Genomic DNA, 15449 nt, shown 5'->3' with positions numbered 1-15449 from the left:
CAATAGTATGAAGTAGTTATGGAAATATTTTGAAAATTTTCAATTATGTACTTTTTGTAAAAAAATTAAAATTAAATCAAAATATTAATTAGTATTTTGAAAAAGGTTATTAATTAGAAGCTATGTTTTGTTGTATATCCCTGGAAAGAGCATGCAAAATGACACCTTTCCCAGTTCTCTAGCTCAATTAGGGCAGCTCCTAGGACAATTTAAAAAAAGTCCGTTCACAAATTTTTGGCTGGTTTTTGAAAATTTACATAGCCATATTTCAGGAATGGTTTGAGATAAAAAATTGAAATTTGGTATTTTTCTTAGTCTCAGTGCCCACTATAAGTATACCAACTTTCAGCAAAATCTAAGAGGCTGAGGTAAAATAGGTGTGTTGATTTGACATGGAATGACTCACCTTCCCAAGGAGTTGGTAGATAGCTGTCTCACATGATTTACCTGGTTGATATGTAAAGGTGCCCTAGTTAGACTCCTCTTCCCAACATGTTCATTAACTAGTTTCTCCAATGTTTTAAGAATGGAGGAGGACAGACTGATTCGTCTCATATCCTTGGCCTTGGTGTGATAAAGTCTCCCTGGCTTTGGAATAAAGACAATGTTCACTGCCTTCCAGGCATTGGGAATGATTCCTGCTGCTAGGCTAACCCTGAATAACCTGCATAGGACTCTTATGATTCTCTCCTGCTTGTTGCAGGAGAGCTGGAAAGATTCCTTCTGGGCCAGGTGACTTGAACGGTTTGGATGTTCCCACCGCCAATTGGATTTTACTGAAGTCGACACTTTCCTTAGCCGATTCCCACTCCCTCCATTCCTTGAATGTCTGAGAACCACTGTCTCTCAGTGATCGCATTCTGGTCTGTTATTCGCCATAGCATATTGAGGGAAGTGAGTTTTAAGGAGCAATTCCAGCATCTCATGTGCTGTCTTTGTATATTCCTCATCCTCCTTCCTCAACAAACATCCTGTGTTTAGTTGGTACTCTAGTGAGCATTTTGTGAAGTCTGGCTTGAGCAGCCATGCCCTCCATTTCCTCACAGAATGCCTTCCAGGATGCATCCTTTGCTTCTCTAATCACAAGATTGTAGTTGATAAGGGCCTCATGATATTTTGCCCATTCTCCTTTACGTCTCGCAAAGTTAAACAGTCTTTGTAATTGTCTTCTTTACGTTTCCAAGCTGCTGTTCCACCAAGCACACTCCTATTTGTGCACTTCTTGGTGATTGAGCAGTTGTCCTGGTATGAGGTCACTATGGCAGAGGTTACAGCCTCTGCTACTTCATCAAACTCTACTGGATTCCTTTTCGAGGTTTTAATTTCCGATAAGCTTAAGTCAAGATCCCTCATATGTCTCCCAGTCTGTTTTCCTGGGATTCTTATAGGCCGTGGTCTGTCTGATTCTCATTTCAACCTTGAATTTAATATACATGTTGTCCGTTGAAGATGGCTGTAACGCCACATGCCATTGTTTGACATAGCTGCCCATCATGGAAGCAAAGGTATTTTCTGTTAACATCTACAGTTGGTGTCCTTGCAGTCCCACACTAGGTTGTGGACATTGACATCACATCCAACCAACAGCTGGTTGCCTTGCCGATGGGAAGCCTCCGTTAGTCTCCTCACCACCAGAGGAGAACAACTGTCTTGGTGAGGAAGGTATGCTGAGGCCAAAACCATTTCCCTCGTGATACCTTCCTCACGTTGCTGGATCCTGATGGTCACCAGGTCCCTGGAGTAGAAATCCATCATTGGCATGAAATAAATTCCATTTCTCACATAAATGCGTGTTCTGGAGTTTCGTAGATTTATAGCATAAATCAGCTTACCTCCAGTGCTATCGAGGCCCGATACGCCCCCTTTATATAAGTAGGGTTCTTGTATCAGGGCCACGTCCACTTCCTGTGTCCCCAGGCAACGGCTCAGGGCAGCAGTGGCCCCTTCATTGTGCTGCAGATTAAACTGCAGCACCTCAAGTGTAAATGTTGTTGCCATAATTGCTTTTGAGGTCTTTGATTACCCTGACGGCAACCTGTGAGAACCCTGAAAACAATTTCAGGTCTTGCTCTCGCATCGCCTTCAGTGACTTCTCTCCGACCTCCACCTCCATGGTTCGTCCTTCTGGTACAGCGTTCTGGTTGATTACTCTCCAGTCTTCTGTCGAGACTTTTGGGGTTTGAACTCCTATTTTCTCAAACAGACTCTTTGGAGAGACATCCTTAAGGATCTTTGGTACCTATGTCCAATTATTGCAGTTTTGCTTTTCTTCATTTTCAGTAATAAAACTTTCCTGTACTCTTAATAAAATCTTCTGACATTAATAGCTTTAAATAAGTTCTACAAAATTTAACTTGTAATGAACTTTTATTACATAAGTGAGTACAAATTTTTGGTTTGAGCAGTAGCTAAGCTGATTCTAAACATATACAACATCTAGTTGTTTATATTGTTGTTGTATTGTCTTTGAAGCAAATCATAATGTAATACTCTGATGTCCTCAACGACATTTCATGTTGTATTCGTAGCTGCAAGCAGCACCTGCTGCGACATTGGGATTTCTGCTATCAAACTCCATCTCCCACATGCCCCCCCCCCCCCCCCCCCCCCAAAGTTGTATCTCGGACAAGATAATAAAGTACAAAACAAATATTGGACCCCCTATGGGATGTCATCACCATATAAATAACTTTTTGGACTCCTTTTGTCCCATTTAATTTTTATTAAAATTATAACAAAACTAGTTGTGCACACACTTGCTCATTTATAGATAATGAATGTACTGAAAATTTCACACCTGTAATGCTTACAAGAAAATTCTCAAATTAAATTCACCCATATTCTGTACTCTGACAGTCTGAAAGTGACTTGAGAGGAAGAGAAAATGTTGCTAATACAAGGAAAGTAGTAAGACATCTTGACATTTGAAGCACATGCGTTTTGTATGCAATCTGATTTGGCTGTCTGTATATTGATCTGTGAGTGTTCATCAAACGATGTGCCCTGTGCACTGGCAGCTTCCCCTGTGTAGTGCACTCCTGACTTATCAACAATAATCCTATTATTTCACCCTATTATCCTGGAGAGTGAATTGGCCAATTGTTTGGTTAAAGAAGTGATTGCATGATCAACATTCAGTTTGACGATCCCAGATGTGAATAAGACCTCAGCTCACTTGGATATGGAACGAGATCTGGTGTACTCTTTGATAAACTTCTAAAATATGGTATTATCAGATAGATTAAAAAAAACTATTCACCAAGCAGCAGCAGCAGGAGAAAACATGTGTAAAAGTTAAGGAAATGTGCCAGCTTTAAGAGCCAGTGGCTGCTCCTCCTGGCAGAATGGTTGGAGGGGAAGGAAGAGGGATGAAGGCGAGGCTTAGGAAATACGGAGAATTGCAGAAATGTCACCCAGAACATCACCAGTCCTTTTCCTTCATGCTTTTTCCCCCTTCAGTGCTTCTGCCAGGAGGATAAACCACTGGCGCATTTCCTTAACTTTTATGTGTGTTTTCTCCTGCCACCACTCGGTGAGTAGATTCTTTATCTATCCAATTATTTTTCCCCCTAGGGTGGATCTTTCCGCTCCCGGGATTGGAATGACTCCTTGCCCTCTCCCTTAGGGCCCACATCCTTTCGTCTTTCCCTCTCCTTCTCTCTTTCCTGATGAGGCAACAGTTTGTTGCGAAAGCTTGAATTTTGTGTGTATGTTTGTGTTTGTTTGTGTGTCTATCGACCTGCCAGCGCTTTCGTTCGGTAAGTCACCTCATCTTTGTTTTTATATACAATTATATTCTATTTTCCAAGATAATTATTTTCTTTGGTGTATTATTTTTAATGAGCTTTGCAATATCTAAGACCCGATGGCAGTGTGGCACTCCTTGTTCATTCCTCCTGGAAGGAATAGACTGTCCCATATAACCTATGCAGCAGTCATACCAGAGTAACCCATAGTTTTATCTTACGTCACAAGCAACCCCCCATTGCTCTCCATGTGAACCATGATCTTCCGGATTCTTTGTCTCTAATGTTGGTGTTCGATTTATGAATAGTTGAACTGATTCTAATTTCCGCTGACAGAGTGGCTTTTTTCTTGAATATAATGTTTTAGACTGCTTTTCGGACAGGGTCGAGATGGTTGGGAAGTTGCTTGCCACATACTGGGCCTGCTGGGCCTTTGACCCTACCACATCAGGCAGCTGTCTTGTTACCCCTCATTTACTCGGTTTTAACTGCTTTTCTGTGACACTATATTTTACTTTTTGTGGTAGAACTGTGATAAAGACAAAACCTTAAGGATCCCTTATCCTTGATACTAGCTGATGACAAGAGAACAGTTCAACAGGTCTATGCTTTCTCCAAAAGAGTATTTTCTATTCCCATCCTTAACACTTTGACTACAATAGATTGGCTCTGGGTGCTGCCACATGCTGAACCCTGTAGGACATTAGAATGCTGCATCGCCTACCCACTGAATTATTTCTCTCACCTTATTTTACTGTTGTCAATTTTACTAACGTTCATTATATTTTGAGCCTTCTAACTTTTACTATTACGAGTGTGTCTGCTAGAAGACCTAATTTATTGTTACTTTCTTAATAACATATTATGTTGTCCTTAGACATAGGCAGTGAGAAAATACTGAACTTAATACTGTCTTAAATTAGATAAAGATAAGAGCAACGAACAAAACAATATTTTGTCAGAGGAAGCGAAAATGATGTTTATATTTGGTAAACTTTTTTTTTGTGTACTATTTGTGTTTTAGGATTTCCTTATGCGAGATGATGCTGGGTGTGCAGCAGAAAAACTCTTGGCTGAACTAGCTTCAAACATCTCCAAAAAACATTCGGAATATACAGGAAATCCCACAGATATTCATACATTTGCTTCAGTTTGCTGTCAAGCAATTTCATGTGGAAATGTAGCCAATGAACTGAGCTATTTGCGGTGCATATATCACATAGTAAAACACTTGATAGATCAGGTGAGTTCATGTGTCTTCTCTCTCTCTCTCTCTCTCTCTCTCTCTCTCTCTCTTCCCCCCCCCCCCCCCCCCCCCCCCCCTCCACCCGTCCCCAGTGTGTGCTAGAAAAGCACATCTGGTTGGTATGGTTTTTTAAAGAATTATAATTATTTTTTATTTTAGTCGTGTTTGTTAGATGTGTGTTTAGTTTGTCTGTTTTGTTTTACTTGAAAATTAGTTACAAATCGGATACTCCACATACTTCAGCAAACCTACTGTCAAGCACTTACAGTTTCACGTTTTTCAAAAGCAGGGTTTCTTGCGTAGAGGATGGCAAACACCAATCTTACATTACATAAGGGTTGTGAATGGCTCGTGATGTAGCGATGATGTACATGAGCACATGTAAGAGTGATGGCAGTTATCATTTCATACTTTAGTATTGTGGCTAAAGACTAGCATTAGCAATATTCAGCTGCTTATTTAGGGTGTACCCTAACATGGCTCTCATTTTTCAAGTTCGATTTTGTCTTTGTGCTGCCCACTATTTTGTTTCCATTGCACAAAAAGAGAGTCGTGTTTAATTAGGGCTCCATAGGAAAAGGGGGAGCCATACCTAAGGTCACTGTATTGGGAGTGGAGGCAGGAGAGGCTGGAGGGAATAGTGTAATCGTCTCACTCATTTACTTTTTATCTAAAAAAATTACATTGGAGTTTCTGATTAACAAATTGCTTTCAACTTAATACTTAAATTTGTTGTATTATTTTAATGCAATTTTTATTCTATACAATTTGTCCATGATAATTGGATGATTTTTACTGTTGATAGCACTAAAAGAGAAAATCAGCACTAGTTAGAAGATATTCATTTATCTCTGAGCGCTGTCAATATTTCTGTATGTGTCATGTCTGCTTTCGTATATGCACAATGCACAGGTAATGGTCCTAGCTTCACAGGAATGAGTTGGCACTGCGTTCCTCTCATTGCCCTTTCCTCAGCAAGTGATGTGTTCTTTAAGGAACTCTTCACTCAAGTCCAGACTGCTAAAAATTGTCTTGTTTTATTTGAAATAAAGTGTTAACATTGCATTGTTGATGATTTTTAGATTTGATTGATTTCTACTTTGAACCCTTTTAATATTGCTATCTGAGGGGTCTGTTGCATTATTTTCATTTTCAAATAATAAAACAAAATAGGATCAAAGAATGCAGAGATGTATTCTGGAGGGTGGTATTATATGATTTTTCAGTTTAAAGTCGCATGAGATATACTATAATCAGCAGTCTGATATTTATAAAGCTTCAAAAGCGTTTTGCGATCCATATACAGTGCTTTGGTTGTAGAAGACACTAACCACACTTCAACATACACACTGAAAATGAAAATACATATATAACAAACTGCTCACTCTTCTTGTGGAGGTAATTCAGAATCATCCAGGAACACACATTTTCAAGCAATAAAGAGCTTTCGCTATTCATCTTGCATAATGGAAAAACCTTGCCTCACAGACAAGGTATTTGGGAGTCATTCTGCACAATCTCCTCCTCCCTTTTATACTTGTGGTGGTTAAATTTTGGAGCTTTGTCAAAATCAAGTAACTCTGATTCAACACTAATGGAACTTGTCATCAATTTGGCTTGTTGCTGCCAGAAAAAATATGATAGGAAGCATCTTAAGGATAGCAAGTTGAATGAACGAAATGAGTAAATTTAACACCACCTGATGACTAGTTAGTTTTACTCTTATTTTCAAGTGTATGTATGTATAATATCTGTTAAACAGTGGAAAGTCCAGGTTTGGAATATCAATAAAATGGAAAGGATGGAGTACTACTCACCACATAGTGGAGTTGCTGAGTCGCAGATAGGCACAATGAAATAGAATGCCTATTTCAGTCATCAGAAATAACACACACACACACACACACACACACACACACACACACACACACACACACACACAGAGTCACTGTCATCTCCAGGCACTAACGTCCAACTGCCTGTCTATGCGTTTTCTATTTTTGACGAAGAGCAACATCTGAAAGCTGAAAATTTCTGACATTCTTGCTCATTGTGCCTGTCTGACACTCGGTTCCTTCTATGTCGAGAGTAGCAATCTTACCTTTTCCATATTGTTGTTGACATTTACATTACCAATTCATAAATAAAGGATTTACTGACCTGTTGAATTTCATATGCATGTTGCTCTTGCAATTTCCCACCTGCTTCTGGATGTTCAAAAGCTCTGGAAATTGATTCCATACGTGAACCATGGCCGTCCTCTCAACCAATCGTTGGTCTAAAGCTACTTATCTTATTCAATGGAAGTTATATTAAAGCATTAGTATGTGCTGTGTTAAAAAGGATCTCAAGCTTTGAACAAAATCTGTTTCTTTTCTCTTAATACTATTCTTCCAACGTGTTTTTGTGGTTACTTCCTTTGTTGATATGAAGCTTTTAATTTTGATACACAGTTTCTCAGCTCCTGTGTCAGAATTCATGTTTGTCTCAAGAAATCGTCCTGTCCTACCCAGCAGATGTAGCACTTTGAAGCATATTTAATTTACCCACCTGCAAATTGTTGAAGAAAACATTTGACGGAGGGGAGTAATACATGAGTAAATAAGTTTCTTACTGTAAACAAACTAACAAGAAAGACACTGTCATTGCTACAGCTACTGCTTTCTCTTGAGAGTGAAGTACTATTTGGATAGTCTGGGTGACTGACCTGTTAATCTCTCCTCCAATGAGATTTGTGACATAAGAAGATATTCAACTTGAGACTGAAGTAAACAGACTTCCTACTCGAGTAATGAATGCATTTGCCATTCATAAGTAATGGTTTTTTAAAATTGATGGTTTTATTTTTATAATTTTGAAGACCCAGAGGCACCTCTTCCCCATATTCTACTTAGCCCAAATTTTATACAGTCAATTTTTACATTAACTGGAACCAAACTGGGGGATATCCCATGAAAAATTATGTATGTTTCTTTCCGTTTCTTTTTTATTTTATTATTTGATTTTTTTAAAGAAAGTTGCTAAATAATTGCCAATATCATGTACGAGGTCTGTTCAAAAAATTCTGGAACATTGTAATTTCGCGCCAACGGTGTGTTAGAGTAGAATGCGGTTGGCGTCCTTGCATACGCCTGTGTTTAATGTGTAATTGGCGGAAGTTTCATTTTTCTATGTCCGTTAGTTATTGTTCAGTGCTGTATTGAGTAGGATGTTGTACAGTTTGTGAATTTCAAGATGGCAGAGTTATAGGAGCAATGATTCTGCATTAAATTCTAGAAAAACTCATGAAAACTATTACAGACACACCAAATGATGCAGGAAGCCCACAGTGGTGAGTGCTTAAACTGTACTCGATGTCATGAATGATTCACACGATTTAAAAATGGCCGGGTGGAAGTCAAAGATCACCCTCGTTCAGGACGCCCTCGGGTGTGTACTGACGATGCTCATATCAGGAACATCAACAAAATTATTATGAATTTTTGCCACTGGGACAAACTGTTGCTAAAAAGTTTTGAAATGTTTGGGAGAAAATGTGAGGAGGAAACGGCCTGAAATGTGGCAAGGCAATTTGGGCTAATGCATCACAATAATGCACCCACACAGCATCTCTTCTGTCACTGCAAATCTTTGTCCTTTCTCCTCCAATAGGGTTTTCAATAGAAAGAAGTCCACAGGGACCATGTCTGGAAGTATGGAGGATGAGGCAACACAGCGATTTCGTTTTTTTTGCAATAGTTGTGCACCAACAGGGATGAATGAGTACGTGCGTTATCGTGATGCATGAATCTTGAATTGTCTTGCCACATTTCGGGCTGTTTCCTTCTCACCTTTAGTCTCAAGCGGAATTCTGGATGTGGAAACAGCATTGGGTGTGGTGTATCAATTGTGGAGGAGAGTATTTCAAAGGAGACCTTGTACAATAAGTAGAAGGTAAGCAGAGAAAAATTCTGTGGACAAAGCTCCAGAATTTTTTGAACATACCTCGTACATTAAAGTTAGTATACTGTTCCTATAAAGTTAAAGTGCTTGGGATATTGCTGTACAGCTATGTAAATTAGAGTGCAAGTCGCTTGTGGAAGAAGCTTTATTTTATTATATTAGTCTGTCTCATAATATTTTTTCATGGTATTATACGCTGAGGTGATAAGTCATGGGATAGCAATATGCACCTATACAGATGGCGGTAGTATCACAAGATATAAAAGGATGGTGCATTGGCAGAGCAGTCATTTGTACTCAGGTAATTCATGTGGAAAGGATTTTGATGTGATTGACTGCTTGAGGAAAGTTAACAGACATTTAACGCAGAATGGTAGTTGGAGGTAGATGCATGGGACTCTCCATTTCGGAAATTGTTAGGGAATTCAATATTCTGAGATCCACAGTGCCAATACTGTGCCAAGAATACCACATTTTAGGAATTACTTCTCAGCACAGACATCACAGTGGCCAACGGCCTTCATTTAACGACTGAGAGCATTGGTTTTTGCGTAGAGTTGCCACTGTTAATAGAGAAGCAACACAGCATGAAATAACTGCAGAAATCAATGTGGGATGTACAACAAGCAAAGGCTAACAGCACATCATCGTCTGCATCACCTCTCCTGGTCCCATGACCATCTTGGTTGGACCCTAGGTGGCTGGAAAACCATGGTCTGGTCAAAAGAGTCCCAATTTGAGCTGGTAGGAGCTAGTTCAGGTATACATGCTAACGTTGCAAGCTGAAGATGGAGAGAAATTGAATGGGTGATTCAGTATGTGAAGGGAAGTGAAAAATCTATCGATGGAAACTCCACATAGGAATATCAACAATGTGGGAAAAGTCTGATTGCTACATATTATAAAGAAGACATGTTAAATTGCAGACACAATTATAAGACACATACACAAAGTTTTTGGCCCCAGCCTTCATTAGTACAAGAGAAACACACACACACACACACACACACACACACACACACACACACACACACAAAGTGCACCTCACACACACCCCTGCAGGTCTGGGGGCTAGACTAGGCCCGAGGTATTCCTGCTTGTTGTGAGAGGTGACTAAAAGGAGTCTCTCACATTTTGGCCTTTGTGTGATGGTCCCCTGTTGGGTTTGACCTCCATTTTTCAAAATTTTCCCGAATAGCAAGCCAATTGGGGAAGGACGTCTTACATGGTGCATAGTGTCCATCATGCGATGAGACCTCAGCATCCTTCATTGTGGATCTGCACTTCCTTCGACGTGGATCTGCATTTCCGCTCATTTTCCAGCTGTTGTCGAGGTCACCCTCCTGAGTGCATTTTCCTCCATCCTCTGTGCAGTATCACTTTCTTTGTTGTCGGCGATAATGGACTTCTTAGCTTGTTTGCCCCTGATGTCTAGCACAGTAGCCAGTCCGTTGTGGTGGGGCTGCCATGTACCCTGTTGGTTGTAGCCCCCTGACCACGCATGGGCCATTAACTCCCCAAGTATGCCAAGGAGAATATGCCAGTCACCCTGGGGCATCGGGACTCCCACCAATGGCCATCTTACCAGGTGGCCTTTGCTGTGGCCGGGTGGCGCCTGTGGGGAGGACTCCTGGTCACAGTGGGTGGAATCAGGGTGGATGACACGCCATGAAGTGTAGTACGTCATCTCTTTCTGCTGGTCAAACACCAGCAGTCTCTAAGTGGTCAGGGTCTAACTTCAGTGCTAAGAAATACAACCCCAAATTGTTCTCCCCCCTTGGCCACAACATGGGAGGAACGCCAGGCTAAGGATGGCAATGAAGCTTATTCACTCAGGTACCTCGTATGTACGAGAGTTGATGGGGATCTTTCTTGTCAATAAAACGTCAGTTCCTTGTGGACCATTTAGAGGACAATTTTGGGGAGATGGAGGGCTTGTCCAAAATGCGGTCAGGGTCGGTCTTGATCAAAACGGCATCCTTTGCCTAGTCACAGGCACTACTGTCCTGTGACAAGCTGGGGGCTATATCTGTTTTCATCACGCCCCATAAGAGCTTAAATATGGTCCAGGAAATCGTATTTCACAGGGAATTTCTTTTGCAGTCTGATGAGCTGTGTGCCAATTTAGAGTGACGAGCTGTCCATTTCATCTGGCACATCCCCCGGCATCCAAGGGATAATGAGGGTGATACATTACTCGAGAAGGTCAAGGTGATGGTCTACCGCTCTGACGTAAAGCCATATATCCCTCCCCCAATGAGGTGCTTGAAGTGCTGAAAGTTCGGCCATATGTCTTCCCGCTGTTCTTCCAGTGTAACCTGTCTGGATTGTGAATGTCTTTCACATCCCAATACTCCCTGTGCCCTGCCTCCCATCTGTATCAGCAGCGGAGAGCACCATTCGCCTTGCTCATCAGACTGCAGGATTCTCCAGAAAGAAAGAAAAATAATGGAATACAAGATCCTGGACTGACTGACCTACACTGAGGCTAAGAGAAAATAAGAGAGGCTACATCCTGTGCATATGACGTCAGCCTACGCCGCTGCTACGACAATGGTTCTACCATCTTCCATTCTGCCACATACAGTTGGCTCTGAGCCGTCAGACTCCACCTGCCCCCTTGATGCTTCTCAGCCGCAGAAGCGTAAGTCGTCTTCGGCTCCTCTCACCAGGAAGGGATCCCTTCCCAGTTTCCTACCAGTGGCAAAGCTGATACCTGCCAGTGTACAAAGCAACCACAGGGTTTCACGGTCCTCCTCATTCCCTAAGGCTGAATCAGTGAAGCCCTCCCAGTTGGACAAATCTAAGGAGCAACGAGAGAAACCCAAAAAGAAAAAGACCCCCAAGTACTAAGGCACTGCGGTGGGACCCACACCACCACTACCTACAAGCTCTGTGTCTGAGGATCAAGTGGAAATTCTGGCATCCGCTGAGGACCTAGAGCTCGCTGGGCCCTCAACACAGTGGATGTCAATCGCGGAGGTACTCATCTGGTGGCAGCAGGTGATGCTGAGGTGTAGACTGTCTCATTGAGTGTTCTGTGCCTTCCCAGTCTGACAATCATGTAATCCTCCAATGGAATTGTGGCGGTTTTTTCCAACGCCTGGCTGAGCTACGGCAACTGTTAAGCTTTACACTGCTTTCTGCATAGCCCTCCAGGAAACCTGGTTCCAGGTAATGCGGATCCCTGCCCTCTGCAGCTGTAAGGGATATTACAGGAGCTGTAGTGACTATAATAGTGTTGTGTGAAGTTTGTGGCTACGTCCTGAACTCAGTATATGTAGTGAACCTGTGCCCAAATAAACCCCTCTTGAAGCTGTGGCTGTCAGGATAAGGACGACACAAGAAATAACTGTCTGCAATGTATATCTTCCTCCAGATGGTGCAGTATCCGTGAACACCCCTGTGGGTCCGGAGGTTAGGATAGGCTGAGGCATTCCTGCCTGTCGTAAGAGGGGACTAAATGAGTCTCTCACATTTTGGCCTTTATGTGATGCTCCCCTGTAGGGTTTGATTTCCATAGTTGCAAATTTTTCTGAAGAGCGAGCCAATTGGGGAAGTGCGCCTTACATAGTGCATTGTATCCATTGTGCATTGAGATCTTTAGCCCGCTTTCTTGTTGTCTGATTGCAATCCCACTCACTCTCCGCCTCTTGGGTGCAGTTTCTGCCATCCATTATGCTGTGTCGCTTTCTGCGCTGACGATGACCATGGACTTCTTTGTACCTGATATCCAGTCAGTCCGTTGTGGTGGGGTCACCATGTACTCTGTTGGTTGTAGCCCCCTGACAACACAGGGATCACTCTGCTGATTCCTGCGTGGTTAACTTCCCACCTATTCCAAGGAGTAGATGCCTATCTCCCTGGGGCATTGAGACTCCCGGCAATGGCCATCCTTCCAGGTGGCTCTTGCTGCAGATTGGTGGCGCCCGTGGGGAGGGCCCAGGTTCGGAGTGGGTGACATCAGGGCGAATTAAACGCAGTGAAGCGTGGCACATCATCTCTTGCTGGTGGCCAGCCACCAGCAGTCTCTTAAGCATTCCAGGGCTCAATTTAATGCAAACACATATGATCCCAGATTGTTTCCCTCTCTGGCCACACCATGGGAGGAATGAAAGACTAAGAATGGCAGCGAAGCTTATTCACCCCGCTACCTAGTATATACGAGAGCTGATGGGGAATGCTTTGTGTCCATGAAGCCTCAGTTCTTTGTAGAGCATTTAGAGGAAACGTTTGGGGAGGTGGAGGGCTTATCCAAAATTCGCTCTGCGTCAGCTTTGATAAAAACAGCATCCTCTGCCCAGTCACAGGCATTACTCGCTTGTGACAAGTTGGGGATGTTTCACTTACCATCACTCCCCATAAGACTTTAAATGTGGTCCAGGGTATTATATTCCACAGGGACCTTCTTTTGCAGTTTGATAACAAGCTGCACACCAATTTAGAGCGGTGAAGGGTTCATTTCGTCCTGTGCGTTCGTCGGGGTTTGAGTGATAATCAGGTTGCCATCGGTGCCTTCATCATGGCGGCCTTTGAGGGTGATACATTGCTTGAGAAGATCAAGGTGATGGTCTACCGCTGTGACGTCGAGCCCTATATCCCTCCCCCGATGCGGTGTTTTAAGTGCTGGAAGTTTGGCCATATGTCCTCCCGCTGTACTTCCAGCCTGACATGTCGAGATTGTGGATGCCCATCACATCCCAATACTCAATGTGTACCTCCTCCCATCTGTGTCAACTGCGGAGAGCATCATTCACCTTGCTTGCCAGACTGCAGGATTTTACAGAAAGAGCAGAAAATCATGGAATATAGGACCCTGGACCAACTGACCTACACTGAGGCTAAGAGATAATATGAATGACTCCATCCTGTGTGAATGACTTCCCCTTATGCTGCCGCTTCGACAACAATGATAGCCCCTTCAGTTCAGTGAATTCCATTTGGTTCCCTGAGCTGTAAGACTACACTGTCCCCGTGACCGTGGGGGCCCACTACCCTCCCTGTTGGTCCTGTGTCACCTACTTCCCGAGCAACACCCCCCCCCCCCCCCCTACCCCCCCACGCCCCCACCCCACTCATTGTGGACGTCCGTCCCCACTTCTAAGCCGGTGAAGCGTCAAACTTCTTCAGCTCCTCTCGCTTGGAAGGGGTTTCTTCGGTCCCTCCCTTCCTAGGTTTCCACCAGTGGGAAGGATGACACCCACGAGTGATGTAAGTGCCCACAAGCAGCTGGTCGTAGGGCTTCACGATTCTCCTCAGTCCCGTAGACTGAATCAGTGAAGCCCTCCCAGCCTGTGAAACCCAAGGAGCAGCGGGAAAAGTCCAAGAAGACCTCTAAGGCCAAGGAACTTGTTGTGATGCCCACCCCAACGCAACTTACAAGCTCTGCGTCTGAGAATGGGGTGGAGATTCTGGCGTCCGCTGAGGACCTGGATCTCGGCGGACCCTCAGACACCATGGAAGTCAATTGCACGGGCACTCAGTCGGTGGCAGCAGGTGATCCAGTGGCGTAATGTGCCCCCCTTCACATATTTTTTGGTCGCGGAGAATGTCATTTTTCAGTGGAATTGCTGCGGTTTTTTCCATGACCTTGCTGAGCTCCGTCAACTTCTCAGCCTTCACCCTTACCTTTGCATTGCTCTCCAGGAAACTTGGTTTCTGACGATGTGAACCCCTGCCCTCTGTGGCTATCGGGGTTGCTATAAGAATCGGGCAGCTCATGAGAGGTTATCTGGTGGAGTCTGTGTCTACGTTCTTAACTCTCTTTACAGCGATTGTATCCCTCTTCAAACACCTTCATAGGCTGTTGCTGTTTGGGTGTGGATGCCTCAGGCTGTTACTGTCTGCATTCTCTGTCTTCCACAGGACGGTGATGTCCCACAGCATGTATAGGCTGCACAGATAGCCCAATTGCCGCCACCTTTTTTGTTGTTGGCTGACTTTAACACCAATAACTCTTTGTTGGGTGGATTGGTGGCAACAGTCCGAGGCACTGTCGTTGAGCAAGTGTTGGCACAGCTCGACCTTTCTCTTCTAAATGATGGTGCTTCTGCACATTTCAGTGAGGCGCATGGCATGTACTCAGCCATCGACCTTTCGGTCTGCAGCCCTGGCCTTCTACCGTATGTCCAATAGAATGTGCATGAGACCTTGTGCGGTAGTGACCACTTTCCAATCTTTCTGTCACTGCCCCAGTGTCACTCACCTGCGCGTCTCCCAAGATGGGCTTTGAATAAGACTGACTGGGACTCGTTAGCCTCCATTGCCACTCTTGGGCCTCTTTCTCATGGCGCTGTTGTTGTGGTTCACACGATCACCACTGGCATTGTTTCTGCCGCAGAATCTGCAAATCCCTGTTCTTCCGGGTCCCCTCTGCAGAGGACTGTGCCTTGGTGGTCAACGGAGATCACTGAGGTGATTAGATATCGCAGGGGAGTCCTCCAGCTCATAAGTGGCACTCATCATTGGAACACCTCATTACCTTTAAACGACTCTGATGCCTTATTTGCTGATGG

The 15449-nt window shown here is 43.5% G+C and overlaps 1 protein-coding gene across 1 annotated transcript in view; it reads left to right on the top strand.

Moving 5' to 3' along the window:
• The window catches only part of LOC124615904, a 295777-nt gene that overhangs the window by 54035 nt on the left and 226293 nt on the right, over positions 1 to 15449 (top strand). Inside the window, exon 3 of the mRNA XM_047144080.1 lies at positions 4771 to 4989. Within this exon, the coding sequence (XP_047000036.1) occupies positions 4771 to 4989 (219 nt within the window). The remainder of the gene's footprint in view (positions 1 to 4770; positions 4990 to 15449) is intronic.

The sequence above is a fragment of the Schistocerca americana genome, chromosome 5 (genome assembly GCF_021461395.2).
Source record: "Schistocerca americana isolate TAMUIC-IGC-003095 chromosome 5, iqSchAmer2.1, whole genome shotgun sequence".
Lineage (NCBI taxonomy): Eukaryota > Metazoa > Arthropoda > Insecta > Orthoptera > Acrididae > Schistocerca > Schistocerca americana.
The sequence above is the reverse complement of the archived record's forward strand: the minus strand, read 5'-3'. Positions and strand labels throughout refer to the sequence as shown.